Below are 14349 nucleotides of genomic sequence, written 5' to 3'. Positions count from 1 at the left end.
ATCCTGATGTTTCACAGATCTCAGACTACCAGGGCTTCTCTTGGGACCCAAGCAGGGAATAGGCAGAAAAAGGCTGAGGCTTTAACTGAAGCGAAGCAAGAGCCAGGGGCACCTCCTGGGCTTTGGAGGTTTCTGCAGGTACAGACCAGAGCTCACGGGGATGATGCTCACATAGCCCCGCTCAGCTCAGAAATAATTTCCCTAGCAGCATCTGCTAGAGCTTATGAAACAGCAAAACAAGTTAGACCCCTAGGCATTCTTGGAATTAGCACACAGCCACAATTCATTCTCTCTCTCGTGCAGTTCATGTATGTGTGTTTACATAGGTGTGTGTACGTGTGCACGTGGGTGTACATACATGTGTATGTTCTGTGTGTAAAGGCCAAAGGTCAATGCTTGATATCTTTCTCAGTTTCTCTCCGCTTTATTTTTTAAGAGCTGGACTGGAGCTCACTAATCCGGCTAGGCTGGCAGGCAGTGGGCTCTGAGAATCTACCTGTCTCCCCCTGTCCAGTGCTAGGTGGCTCATGCTGGCTCCACGCGGTTGCTGAGTGTCTCCATTCAGGTCTTCTTGCTTGCTTAGCACTTTGCCAACTGAGGTGCCTCTCCCACTTCTAAGGCCTTCGTAAGTGAGGTATTTACTTTCCCCGGAGGTCTCTTCAACTGACTAGTTATGTGACTTACAGTGAGATTATGAGGAAACACAGTACAGGATAGTGGTGGAAGAAAAGCCCCAGCCCACAGCTAGCTCCTGCTGTGTTGTGACCCTCCATCCTAGCTTTGTTTTGGGGAACATTGGCTATATTTAAATTTCTTATGCTTTCCTCTGCATTTGAGGCTGAGCTTCTCAGAGTAGGTTAGATGGGTTATTCTGCAGCATGAGGTCCCCTGCACGTGTGTTTAATAAGTATGTTTTAAATTAATATATTAACACTGAAAGAAAGAGAAACTTAGTACACAAAGTACTGTCGGTTGTTGGGCTTGGTGGCACATGCCTGTGATCCCAGAGGTTGGGAGGTAGAGATAGGAGGATCATGGGTTGGAAGTCATTTTTGACTATGTACAAATTCAAGGCCACCCTGGAAAAAACAAGACCCTGGCTCAAGGAAGAGAGAGGCTGGGGGAGGAGAAGAGAGGAGGAGGAGGAGAAGGAGGAGAGGAAATGAAAGGGAGGGTTGCCAAATAGACTCAGAGTTTTACAGGTTTCTCAGGAGGAAACACTTCCCATGATGCAAATGAAAGCCTTTCTCCACTGCAGCCAGTTAGCTCATCTTACTCTTAATATCCCTATCTGTATCCCTGCAACAAAGCACAGTTTAATGAAGAGAGAAACAATTGTGATTAATTTTCGTCCTCTAAGAGCAATTCCTGTATCATCAGGAAGTCAGTGAAGTCTATCAGATGCAGTGAGGAGGACCGGGCATAGGCAACTCTGAGCTGAGAGCAGCAGGCAGCAGACAGAACTGCCGTTCTGCCTTCCAGCAGAGCCCAATGTCAGGCATGCGCTGACGCTGTTGCTGAGTTAGTAACAATGAAAAACCCTTCTGGGAAGCCAGAAGGAGCAAAGAGGGGCGGACGACCCAACCGAACCATGGACAGGTTGGAACATAGTCCATGAGCTGGAATCAGGGGGAGCTGAATGTGCCGTCTGCAGCAGGATGAGTTGAGACCTCTATGGTCTTAGAGTAGAGACTCTGAGATCCAGTGCCCCTCGGGTACAGCGCCCAGTCCCCAGAGTTCCTCGGAGTCCTTTGAACATGTGGTCCCAGTCTGGCTTGCTCACACAGCTTAGCCATCCACCACACAATATCACGTGGCTTCCTATAGCTCTGTTTTGTTTTGAGTACGCCCTGTCTGTTGTGGAATTAGAATCACTGCATCCTGTCTGTCCATGGAATTAGAATTATCATATTAACAGAAACACGTAGCTAAATGTGATCTCTAAGCAAGTGTGCAAGTCTTCTTCCACTAGGAAGACACCGGAAGAGGTGACAGGATACATTTGCCCCATCTAAGACGTCACCAGATGGGGGTTTTGGGGGCACACTATGGATGTTCATAGCTCAAGCTAACTGAACAAGTGGCTCCTGCAGCAAGGTAGCAAGCAGCTGCGGAACCTGTTCCCAAAGCAACCCATGAGTCTTCTGCCCATGAACTATAAGGAGGAAGAAAAAAGGCCAAATCAGGAAATGCTTGGCATAATTAGACACTAGGAAGAGGTTTGAGATGCTTTTCTAAAGCGAGGCACCAGAGGACACCAGGTATGTGCCAGCATGGAGCTGGATTTGAGGACTGCTTGGTTCACAGTCCTGGGAGCTTCAAGTCCTAGGTCCAGTCAGATCTGGCCTCTGGTATCTGAGACTTCCTGGTTCACAAATATCACCTTCTCTGTGCCCTTAGTGGAAGGTTTTTTTAAATAAAACAAAAATCCCATCATGTGGTCCCCATCCATGTGACCCCCACCATCTCCTACATGTTCATCTATCACAGCGGTCTAGGTTGTGACATGAACTGGAGGTGAGCACAGAATCTCAGATGAGCTCTGTTTTCTTCTGCCTGTCTTCCCTACTCAGCAAGGCATGGCCAAGTGGGATTCTCATCGCCATGCCTGATGGATAAGGAAGGTGGAGAAACAAGCCGACTGATGACCCACTAGAGAATACAAGGCTTCTTTTTGGTCATGCCATTCAGAGCTAGTTGACATCCTGCTGAAAATCATGACTGGAGCCAAGGTCCAGAGGCCTTGAACACACACACACACACAGACACACACACACACACACACACACACGCCTGGTTCTTGACATGGACATCGTTTTCCAAGGCAGAAGCCTATGCTGTGGGCAAGCATAGGGTGAGCTCGTAACCATCACCTTCAGTTAAACTCAATAGGACATACATACAGTGTGCGTCAGGGCCAGCACACCCATCCTTTGGAAATGATTCTTTTTTTAAAATCAAAAATGAGCTATGAGCTTTTTGGAGGTAATGATAAATCATGTTGTCTGTTTAAAATTTAATTTTTAATCAAAATTTAAAGATTTTACTAGTGACAAGGAAAAGCTACCCAGCTAGATTATCAGAAATCTCTGAGAGTTCCCTTAGTCATGTTCTTATGTCCAGGGTCCCTTCTTTAGGACAGATACCACTCTCTGTGTACCAGTCCGGTTTGGGGAGAGGCAGAGAACCCCCATCACTGGAAGTGAGTGTAAGCTGAAGCATCACAGAGATGAGGCTCCACCTAGAAATAGGCACTATCTAGAAAGCTAATTGAGTTCCTGGGAACTTTATCAAAGGATTGATCTCCCCATGGACAAACAACACATGCGTGTGTTGGACACCTGGAAGCGTGGCTGGCCTCGCTGCACCTGCAGGCATGTGCTGTAGACTCACTTTATCTGTATCCAAGGAAACCGCCTAGATTATACCTTCTACTCCACGTCCACTTTATTAACCATTTTTCTTCTAATCATAGTTTATTAAATAACAGATTGTACAAGCAGAGACAGCTGGACCCAATTTCCATCCCTGTGTTGGAATGCCAGTGGCTCTCATTGATCGCTGGCCCTGGAGATGTGTGAGGGCTGAAGATTTGGGTTCAGAGAAGCCTCATCCATGTTAGTGGTAGAACGAAAAGTCAATCTGAGCACTATGTTTTTAAAGGAGAAACAGACGCATATGTGCTGGTATGCCTTCCTCCCCCCAAAAAAGGGGGGGTGGAGGTTATCACCCTGCTGTCCTCACTAGAATAGGAAAGAAAGATAGGGGGCTGTACCGAGCAGCCTTACAGAGGTTAATGATGTACCAGGGGCAAAGGACATACTGGGGCGTGAGCAAGTGCCAATTTCTTGCATTTGTAAACTATTTGAACTTCCCAATAACCTGAAGGTATCTTTCCAGTGCATCTTTATCAATATTTTACCCTTCAGCATTAAATTAAAAATGAGAGAAGTTCTATACTGTCCTTCAAGATATTGACCTTGGTTGAATAAAATGGGCAAGAGTTATTTATCTTTGTCAGAACTTGGAAATTTCCAAATAAAATATTTACCAGCACAGAAAAAAATTGTGAAACTGCGGGCACTCTTCCTCCCCAGCTTTCCCGCTCTCAGTATGTGTCTGAGTTATTCTGGATCCCCTGTGAACTGCAAAAACTGAATTAGTTAAAAACAGCCTTGCCAACGGTTGTCGTTCATCTTAAAGCATGTGGAAACAGCAAAAGTGATGGAGCCAGGGTCATTGGTAGAAATCAGTTTGTTTGACTGTTTAACATCCTGCCATGGTCAATAAAATACATTAATTTGTAATTCTGTTATTAGCTAACAGAGAAAGATTAAGAATGTGAGCCAGAGGGGCTGGAGAGATAGCTTGGTGGTTAAAAACACATACTGCTCTTGTAGAGGACCCAAGTTCAATTTAAAGAACCCATGCTCTGTAGTTTGCAATGCCTATAACTCAACTCTAGGGAACCTGTTTCTCTGTTTGGGCCACTAAAGGTATCTGTAGCCACATGTACATACCCCAGCATAAACATACAAAACATACAACAATACACAATAAAAATAAACATCCTTTTAGAAAAGGATGTGACCAGGGAAAGTCTAGAAGACATAGATTACAGAGCCAACATTGAAGGTGACAGCAAATATTTAAAAACTAGGTGTTAGGATTCCTGACAAATGAACACTTGGTTTTAAAATATTTGTGATAGTTTGAATCTATGCCCATATATGTGAGTGCTTAGTCACCAAAGATTGAACTATTTGAAAGGATTAGAAGGATTAAGCGGTGTGACCTTGTTGGAGTAAATATGGCCTTGTTGAAGGAAGCATTGAGTTTTGAGGTTTCAAAAACCCATGCCAGGCCCAGTCTTTTTATATCCTGTGGATCAGGATATAAAACTCTCAACTACTTCTCCAGCACCATGCATGCATCCTCCTATGTTCCCTGCCATGATGATAATCGATTAAGCTTTTGAAACAGTAAGAAAGCCTCTAATTAAATACCTTCTTTTATAAGATTTCCCATGGCCATAATGTCATCTCAAGCAACAGAACACCAATGAGGACAAATATGAGCTTGGGAGAAGAAATGACAGGCTATTTCCAGGAGTCATGTTTTAAAATATCCCCTACTCAGTGGCTCCCAGAAGCCACAAATAGGTACCTGTTTGAGTTGAGTCTGAAACGTCCCCGACATGTGTTGGATCTCTTGGGCCCACAACTGGTGGTGCTGATTTTAGAGGTTGTATAGACTTCAGTACAGAGTCTAGTTAGCAGACCTGAGCTGCTTGGAGTAGGATTTGAAGGTTATATATCTGCTTCTGGTTCTGACTGAGACCTCTGTTTTCTGATCTTTCAAGATCTGAGGAGTCACCACAGCTCCACACACTCCTGCCACTATGAGCTGCTTCCTCCTGGGGCCTAACACAAAGGACCGCAACCTCCTAAAATCTCGAACCAAAGTAAAATCCCCTCCCTTAAGTTCCTTCTGGAAGATACCCTGTGACAGTGATGAGAAGTAACTAATTTAAAACTGAAATCTTTGTACCTGTGTTTCCTCCTGTGCATGCATACAAGTATTCCTATACAACTTAATGATAAACTTAAATTTATTTTGTTTAAGGGAAGCACTTTATGACTTCTTATTGTCATATCTGAATTGCCAATATCACCATTCTTCTACTTTCTCGTCACCATTACATAATGATAAGAGTCACTGTGGTACCAAGATAGTTGATCTGATAACAGATGGTTCCTAAATGACTAGCAGCAGGCAGTGTAGTCAGTGTGTAGACACTAGAGAGAGAGAGATGTCTCACATCCCAGGTAGGACAGAGGAAACAGTGTATGGCTCCATCCAGCTACACAGATCAGTGGGCAACTTAAAACTTACCAATTGTTGACTTCTGGAAATCTCTAGTATTTTTATATTGCAGTGAACCACATGCAGCTAAGACTCAGAAAGTAAAACCAAATACAGTCTACCCAAGCTGAGGCAAGTAAATTCCAAACGCAGTGAGAAGAGGAGACTCATTCAAGGAGAGTGGTTTGTTTTTACACTCTCTATTAGTTCCTCCAGCTCCAGTCTGTGCCTTGAGCTGATCTTCCCTTCTTTTCCTGCTCCTTCCTCCCACTCTGTGTGTCTCTGTCTCTCTGTGTCTCTGTCTGTTTCTGTCTCTGTGTGTATCTCTCTGTCTCTCTGTGTATCTCTCTCTGTCTCTGACTCTCTGTTTCTCTGTCTCTGTGTGTATCTATCTGTCTCTCTCTGTGCATCTCTGTCTCTCTGTCCCTGTCTCTGTGTCTGTCTCTATCGTCTATCTATCTATCTATCTATCTATCTATCTATCTATCTATCTACCTATCTTCCACTGGTTACCTCATCATTTCTGGAGCACACCCCTTTCAGTACAGTCCTGGTGTCTTTGGAGGTCTCTCAGCTGGGTTGTATCAACAACACCAACCCCATCCCTGTGCATATCTGCCCTCTCCAAGTTGACTTCCTTCCTTTCTAGGTCTTGCTCATGCCCTCATCGTTTCTCGTGGACACTTGTCCTTTCCTGAAGGGAATTCCTATCCCTAAGCCTTCCCTTCTGTCTCCAGTGTCCTTGCCCTACAGACACGGTTCTGTCTTTCTCCTAAACACCCTCCATCCACGGCTTCCTGTGCTTCCTGGAGGGTTGTCCTTAGAGTGGTGTTTGTGGTTCTGTGCTATGAGCTTAGGGACATCCAGTACCTACTCAGCACGTTTTCTCCCTGATGCTACCTGTACACAGACCCACAGTTACCACCTGCTTTTGGTCCTTAGTTCCTGTCTTTTTCTGGAATGCCTCCATCCATACCCTTGCCCAAATGCAGAATTGTTTGTTCAAGAATTGATACGCATGGGAACGTACCATCAAAATCACCTCCTCCATTCCTCCATTCCTCGGCACCTTTGCAGGGTTACTGGCCCTGTTCCCTATTCCTCCCATTTGATGGCATCTGAGTGTCCCTTCAACAGCACATCCAGTCCTCAGGGTATTTCCAGGACAGAGACAGCCAGAGAGTGAGGAGGTTGAGTAAAGCTGAAACTCTGCCCTTGGGACACTCGCAGGAGTCCTGGCGATGCAGGGTTGCTTGTGGTATCTCCCATTTTCAGACAGCTTGTAATGTTGACACTACAGTGCCAAATTCTTAAAACTCTATCAGGGACAGCACAGAAGCCCATGGGGCTTCTTGGATCCCTGACACAAGTGACATTTCTGCAACTAATTGCCCCTGTCACTTTGGAAGATTGCTTTAAAACTCCATTTCCTCATTTGAAAACTGGAAATGGTAGGCTCCGACTTTTATCTCATTTTACATTGTAGCTTTGAGGCTGATTATTTTATTATGCTGACAAAGAAATAATATCCATGTCATACTGATGTTGCTCTAGTGACGGTCCTCTGTTCTCTGCCATCTTAGTTAATCACACAGGGATGCTGAGGATGGTGTGGGGTCACGGTTTCACTGGCAGGGATAACAGTCTCCTGGCTGCCCAGCTCAACCGTGCGCTATATTTAGTCAGAACCACACCAGAGTCATTGAGCAAATTTGCAGACAATGTGGTAAGTCATTTATATTTTAAAGACAATCATGGTAAGATTCTTGACACCAGAGCAAGAAACCAAAGTCAGAAACGTTGGGAGCAACTGACAGTGTCCCACTGCGTGCCTGCACAGCCAGCCAATGGAGGAATCAGAGTCTGAATTCCAAGGTGACATCTCTGTGTCAGAGACATTAGCTATCAACTCAGCTCCAGCCTGTCCTGGCACAGGTAAGCAGGCACAAGTCATCAGTTAGGGCTTCTTTTCAGATTCGCCTTCTTCACCTTGGAAACCGAACAATACTGAAGAGTGGGCTCCTCTGACAACAAGCTATAGTTAAATGCAGAAGTACCTTTATTTAAAACAGTATAATACATCACACCCCACCAAGAATCAGGAGGTTTTAGTCTAATCTTGGCTTCTCATGGCTGCGTTGCACTGGTGGTCAGTGGTCATCTGGAGGCCCCCATTCTTACAATGTTAAGTATGTTTGAAAAGTACTTATGTCACTCCTGGAGAAGACAGCCTCGCTGATGTGGGAAGGGGCAACAGCAGTCTATAGTTACAGATTTTATCTGGCTTTCCCTGCTTATCTCCAAATTTGTTTTTTTTTTTTAAAAAAAAAAGAAGTATCTTTATCATATATACCTTAGGCTTGTCAGACAAATTTGGAGGAGGTTGCTATATCCCTGCTGTCTGACTTCCTATTCGAGTGTACAGATTCTCTTCCTCCGCAGGTAGAAAGTGGCAGCCCGCCACCAGTTTGAGGGCCAGCAGGGAGAGGCAGTCACAGAGATAGCACGGGGATCACCCTGATGTCGTATTCAACAGAAGCCAAACACGGTTTTGGCTAACAACACTACAAAGGTGCAATTCAGGATGGCCCTGCTGGCAGCATCTGCTTAGGATCTAAGCAGAGCGGCGGGTATCATGATTGTCCCTTGGCTGAACCAAGGGTGTTCTGTGACATGTTCAGATTCTGTATTTGGATCAACACTGACTCCTGTTCCAGAAGCTCACACTTGATTCCTGGATAGGAACGCTCTTGACTGAGATTTCGCATGGAGCCACTCTCTTGTGATAGCCTTCTCAAAATCTTTTGATGTGGCTTCAATTTACTATGCCAGAAAAATACCAAGTCTGCTTTGGGATCTGTGTCTCAATGCCAGTGACCATCTGGCTGCTGCTTCCAGTGTGCCGTGCTGTTATTGAGTAAATTGTAGGAATTTGTAAAGCAATTTTCAGCTCCCATACATAAAGCCCAGCTGCTAGTGCGCACATGCTGTGGGCTTTGTGGCTCCATCCTTCGCCTTGTCCCCTTGAGGTGATAACTACCAGGAGGCAGGCACAGACTGAAGCCAAGTTTTGCTAAGCTTGCAAGAATCTTGTGTTTGCTCTAGACTATTACTTGATCTTTCTTCTGGCGAAAAATCATAACAAATAAAAAATCCTGACCACCATCTCATGGTGTGTGGAGAACAAGTGGATCCTGCATGGTTGGCGTCGGGCAAAGGAACTTGGTAACTCATGGATCCTGCAACACTCAGAATGGTGGCACTGTGCAGCAAGTACAGGGCTTCACGGTGAAACAACTTTAGCAATATAAAGGGAACCCTAAGCGTCTTGTTAATTACTCAGACAAAAAAAAAGAGATCAAAGTAACATATTCTTTCGTGCAGGTAAAATCAAAGTTAAGCTTCACCTGCATGCAAAAGAGGCTCTTACATTGGCAGACAGAAAAGAGAACCTTTTGGTCACAGGTATAATGAGTAGAGGACAGCTTTCAAGTATAAGGGACCCCATCCCCATGTCCTTTCTGTCTCTTTCTGTCATGGCCAGGGATGACACCATGGGATTTATTTCCCAGCTGGTTCACTCTCTCCATGGGCCAGCAGCCCAACTTCTTGGTTATTTCCAAGGGAAATCTCCTTACCTCTTTCTCGCATTACCCTCCCGTTTTTCTCTGGTTGCTTCAAGGTCCTGAGCCCCAGTATAGGAGCAGTTTCTAAAAGGAATGGAAAAGATAACAAGAGCAGCCTTTGGGTGGAGTCTTCTGTAAAGGAAGGTAGAGGATGCCTCCCCCCCATTTGGAATCCTTGCTTTAGGGAGAGAAGTGCCTGAGTAAAACCCACAGAGGTTCAGTGGCAGTGGAAGGTCTTCAGCACCTGTGGAGAGCATCCATCCTTCCTGTAGGGAAGGGGACTGACTTCCCATCCCAGAGGTCCTACCTGGTCAGGCTTCAAGGAGCACAACTGGGGGGCTGACAAGACCGAGTGGGCTGTCCACCTGAAATGAAGAAGCTTAATCTGTGGTGTTGTCTCGGTGGATTAGACTATGATAGAATTTTGCTGAAACTGAATAAATAGGGTATCAGTACATGAAGTCACCTTAAGGGCATTGTGCTGTTCTTCACCACATTGGACCAATACAGAAGAGATAAAAAAGCATCAATGATGCATTCAGAATGTCTTCTCTGCCTGTTGGATGGATAGCAGGTTGGGATGTATTTGTATTCCAAGATACTAAAATTAATTTTCCCAATAACATCATGATGTTTGAAGACTGTTCAACTTACATTGAGCCTTAAAAACTCATTGCCAACTTTGCTGGTTTGGGCTGGGGACTTCATTTGGGGAGGTATGTAAGGAAAGGAAATCCCAGAGTCTAGTGGAAGGCTCCGAGGCTGGAGACTTGCATTTGATCCCGGATACCATGCTAGAGGGAGGGAGTTGGCTCCATAAACTTGTCCTCTGATCTCCATTGGTATTTGAAAGCTTTAAGGTGTAGAAGTAAGACCTAGAAGTTTGTTATTTTTCATATGCTCTATGGTGGTGATGTCCATAATCTCCTAAAGAACCCTGGTCTTGAGTATCATTTCTTCCTTTCGTTGGCATGACAACTGGGTGAAGAGGAACCAAGGTCTCTCCAGATGTGTGCTACTCCCACAGCAGGGCTCTAGTTGTTCTTCCAAAAATATCCATTCCAAATCACACATGGGAGCGTGCACACATGCAACCAGGGTAAGCAAACAGCCAGCTCCACCGCCATGAAACCCTCATCCAAATGTCACTGTTAGCCCTGGCATTTCCAGCTTGTGGTGAAGACAGAAATCATAACTCTGATCTTCAGGTCTGCCTAAGACATAGCACAACTAAGGAAGAATTCAAATGGAGGGATTGCATGTCACCCTGTATGGAGATCAAGGAAACACATCCTGCATCATCAGAGTATCAATACAAATGACAGTTTTTAATCTTTTTAAATCTGTGTGGATCCTGCTATGCTGCCTTAATTTTAACATTGCCTGTTTCAATGTGTATTTGTGCTTATTTGGAGAAAGAGCCTTGGAATGTGCAAAGAGCTGAGTTTGCTAAAATTTTGCCACAGGGCATCTTCCCAGTGACCACAGTCCCATTTCATTTCCCCTCAGGAGTTGGAGTTCCAGGACTTGACGGCCGTCCTCCACTGTATCCACTCCTTCATTGCTGCGAAGGTGGCCTCTTTGGACCCTGGGTTCGTGGACAGCCAGAGTATGGCAAGGAGATACCTGTGCAACAGCTAAAATGAGTCCAGAGAGTGCTACAAGCAATTAAATTATTTTCTTAAGGAACCAATCTTTCCTGCACAATGTTGCAACTTTGTGTGGTTTTATAATGAGCCTATAGTTGTGATACCAATAAAGACATCACTAGTTTCACAGATGGGTCAGACTGTTGAATCTGACAAAGGGATACAACTCTGACCAGCCGCAGTGGTGATGGGAACTCAGGGTCCTCGGAAAGTGTCCCATCCAGCCTGTCTCAGACAGACAGTGATGTGACGCCACAGTCTACTGCTTGCGTTCGTGAAATACAAATTTTATTTTTGCAAAGAGCCTGATAGAAGAGTGAGAAGCCACCAGTTAGTCTTTCTTAGAAGGAACGGCTTCCCACAGGCAGGTTGGTTACTCTCCCTTTGCCCCAGGTGGGACTGGCTTTGGGTTGAGAAAGGCTTAGGGGATGAGGGAATTTGAATTATTTAGTTTTATATTAAATGCTTACATGTTTATTATGTAATTGAATTATATGTCATTTAAATGTGAATTCTATTTTTTCCTAATTAATCAAATACAGCACATGCTTTGGTTTCCTTGTCTTTCATATTGTTTATAACTTCTGATCTGGGACTTTTCTATTTTCTTATTAAAAACACTTTAATGGAGTGATTGAGTTTCCTTTCAGAAATTCAGGCTGTGGCTAGGAAAAGGTGTGACTGTGCTCTCATTTCTCAGGGCTTCTAGAAAAGGGTGCACATAAACCACGAGACTGTAGAGCACAGGAGCCTAAGGAAACACATGGGCTTGTGAGAAGCAGAGTGAAACACCACAGGGGTCTAGCTATCTTTCAGACCTGGAAGCAAGGAAGGTTTCAGCAACCAGCCACAGCCCCCTGACTGCCCTTCACCCATGTTTATCTGACATCTGGGAGGAACAAAAAAGGTTTAACATATCAAATATTGTATTGTTTTTCTTGCTGAAATTACAGCATCCTTACCCAATGTATATCCATCACATAACTAGAATATGTGTTATACTTGACACCCTCTGAACACTTTAGGTTCCTTTCAGACACAAGTGGGAGTGGAGTTGTCCTCCCATTCTGCTCTAACAGTGGTTTTCATGGAAGACCAGACAGCATTGTCTATGTAGAGGTTGATTCTCATGTTTCTACTCAAACTTCTGTTAGTATGCATGTCTATAGCAACAATAGTTAAGAGTTCTGTGAACATTCACTTGGGAAAAAGAATGATAAATTCCCTCTCTCCAAATCTTCTTTTGGGACATAATCTCTGAGTTGAATAGATTTTTTTTATTAAAAAAAAAAGCAAAACTCATTCAAAATTAAAAAGTGTTCTGGACTAGAATTGATAAAATGGGGAATCTTTTTGATTTTGCTTTTACCAAAAAATCTCAATATCAAAAATGGACCTTACTGGATACCAGAGAAGCTCCCAGCATTTCCCCAGCAGATTATACCCTGAAGTATATTTTCACATTTGTGTGAACACACAGCTCTTTCTGAAAGACGCCCATTTTTCAAAAACAAGCAGATGCTCATTGTCTTCTGCACATCACACAGGTGCCAAGTATTGCACCCTGAAATGGCCGCAGGTACATTTAAGCCTAGGCTCCTCCAGGTGCCAAACCCTTCACCATTCTCAGAAGAAGATGCCTCCAGGATCTTAGCATCTGTTTCCGCTCAGCCCTTCACAAAGGGGAAGGGGTCAGAAATTGTTTGATTTTTTTTATTTGGGCTATATAGTTAATCTTAAGAGGGCCTCAGCTCTATATTTCTATTAGAAAATTACAAAAATCAGCTGTGATCTCTGTAGAGGCCATTTGTGGTCTCCCGCTGGGTCCTTGCAGCTCACAGCTCACTTAGGTGAAGGTAAAATTAGTCTTGGGCTCTCATTGCCAGGGTGAAGACACTGAAGCTTATGAGGCTGGCAATGAGCAAAACAGAATCCCCAGTGCCCATCACAGCCCACTTGGTGTTTGTAGTTCTACCAAACAACATGTAGACTCTGAAATGATAACAATTATCTTATAAACATGATCATTTATGCATATTATGTCTCATTTGAATAGTAAGAACAGAAAGCTTTCTATTAATGAAATGCGAGTAATGGTGAAGAATCTCATTTTGAAAATTATTTCAATCCAAGTTATCAACCCATGTTTAATTTACAATTCAAATATGGGCAGAAGATTATTCCAAGTAGATAATTCCCATTAGTGGCATTTCTTGATAATTGTTGATCTTGATATTTTAATTCACAGCCTTAATGAGGAAGACTAGGAATGCCAGTGACCCTAAAAGGCAAATAAGTGAGATGACAAGTGACAAGTATTTCATTGTGTGTGTCATGGGGGTGGCAGCCAACCCATCTGTATGTCTTGCTGTCAGAGTGGGGTGATGTGGCTCATGCACAGCACCTTGGAATTTAACAAAGTGAAGTTAGCAGATGTGATTGAACCCTGTCACAGTGAAAAAATATTCCTGGACCCTGCCTCTTTTAGAAAAAAAGACCAGTTAAGACACAATTTCAGTTTGACACTCAAGTCAAGGAGTAAATAAGTTTTGTGGCAAGGAGGGGTCACTTGTTCATCCTGGCTGCCTGGCTAGCTTAGACCCAAAATCATCTCATATAAACTGTATTAATTAAATCACTGCTTGGCCCATTAGCTCTAGCTTCTTATTGGCTAACTCTTGTATTAATTTAAACCATTTCTATTAATCTGTATATCATCATGAGGTCATGGCCTACCATCAAAGTTTTAGCACATCTACCTCTGGTGGCATCTCTCTGACTCTGCTTTCTTTCTCCCAGCATTCAGCCTGGCCTTCCCTGCCTACCTGAGTTATGCCTTGCTATAGGTCCAAAGCAGTTTCTTTATTCATTAACTAATAAAAGCAACACATAGACAGAAGGACCTCCCACACCAAAGTTTCAGTGAGAATTAACTAGATTTGAAAAGAGAGAAATATATTATTTTCATAGTGGGTTCAGATAACTGATACTTGGTACATTAGGGTTAAATTTTAGTAAGAATGAGATACATTGCAAATAGTTTTGAACACTTGAAATTTTGCAGGGCAGTAGGGGATGTTCAGGATGGAACCCATGGCCTTGTTCATTCTAGGAATGCACCCAACAACTGAACATGTCTTCAGCTGTCTTTTTGCATCTTATTTTGAGGCAAGCCTTACTAAATTTTTCCGGGGTAGCCTTGAATTCAC

General features: G+C 43.8%; 1 protein-coding gene across 2 annotated transcripts in view; it reads left to right on the top strand.

Moving 5' to 3' along the window:
* Window positions 1-11727, top strand: part of Sntg2 (syntrophin gamma 2) — a 139870-nt gene extending 128143 nt beyond the window's left edge. For both annotated transcript variants that reach the window (XM_041630352.1, XM_041630353.1), the window contains exon 13: window positions 11001-11727. In XM_041630352.1, the coding sequence (XP_041486286.1) occupies window positions 11001-11132 (132 nt within the window). In that variant the 3' untranslated portion in view covers window positions 11133-11727. The remainder of the gene's footprint in view (window positions 1-11000) is intronic.
* Window positions 11728-14349: the final 2622 nt, after the last annotated feature.

The sequence above is a fragment of the Microtus oregoni genome, unplaced genomic scaffold (assembly GCF_018167655.1).
Source record: "Microtus oregoni isolate MIOR12 unplaced genomic scaffold, Mior012 000034F_ref0000314, whole genome shotgun sequence".
NCBI lineage: Eukaryota > Metazoa > Chordata > Mammalia > Rodentia > Cricetidae > Microtus > Microtus oregoni.
Note: the sequence above shows the minus strand (reverse complement) of the source record. Positions and strands in the feature narration are given on the sequence as shown.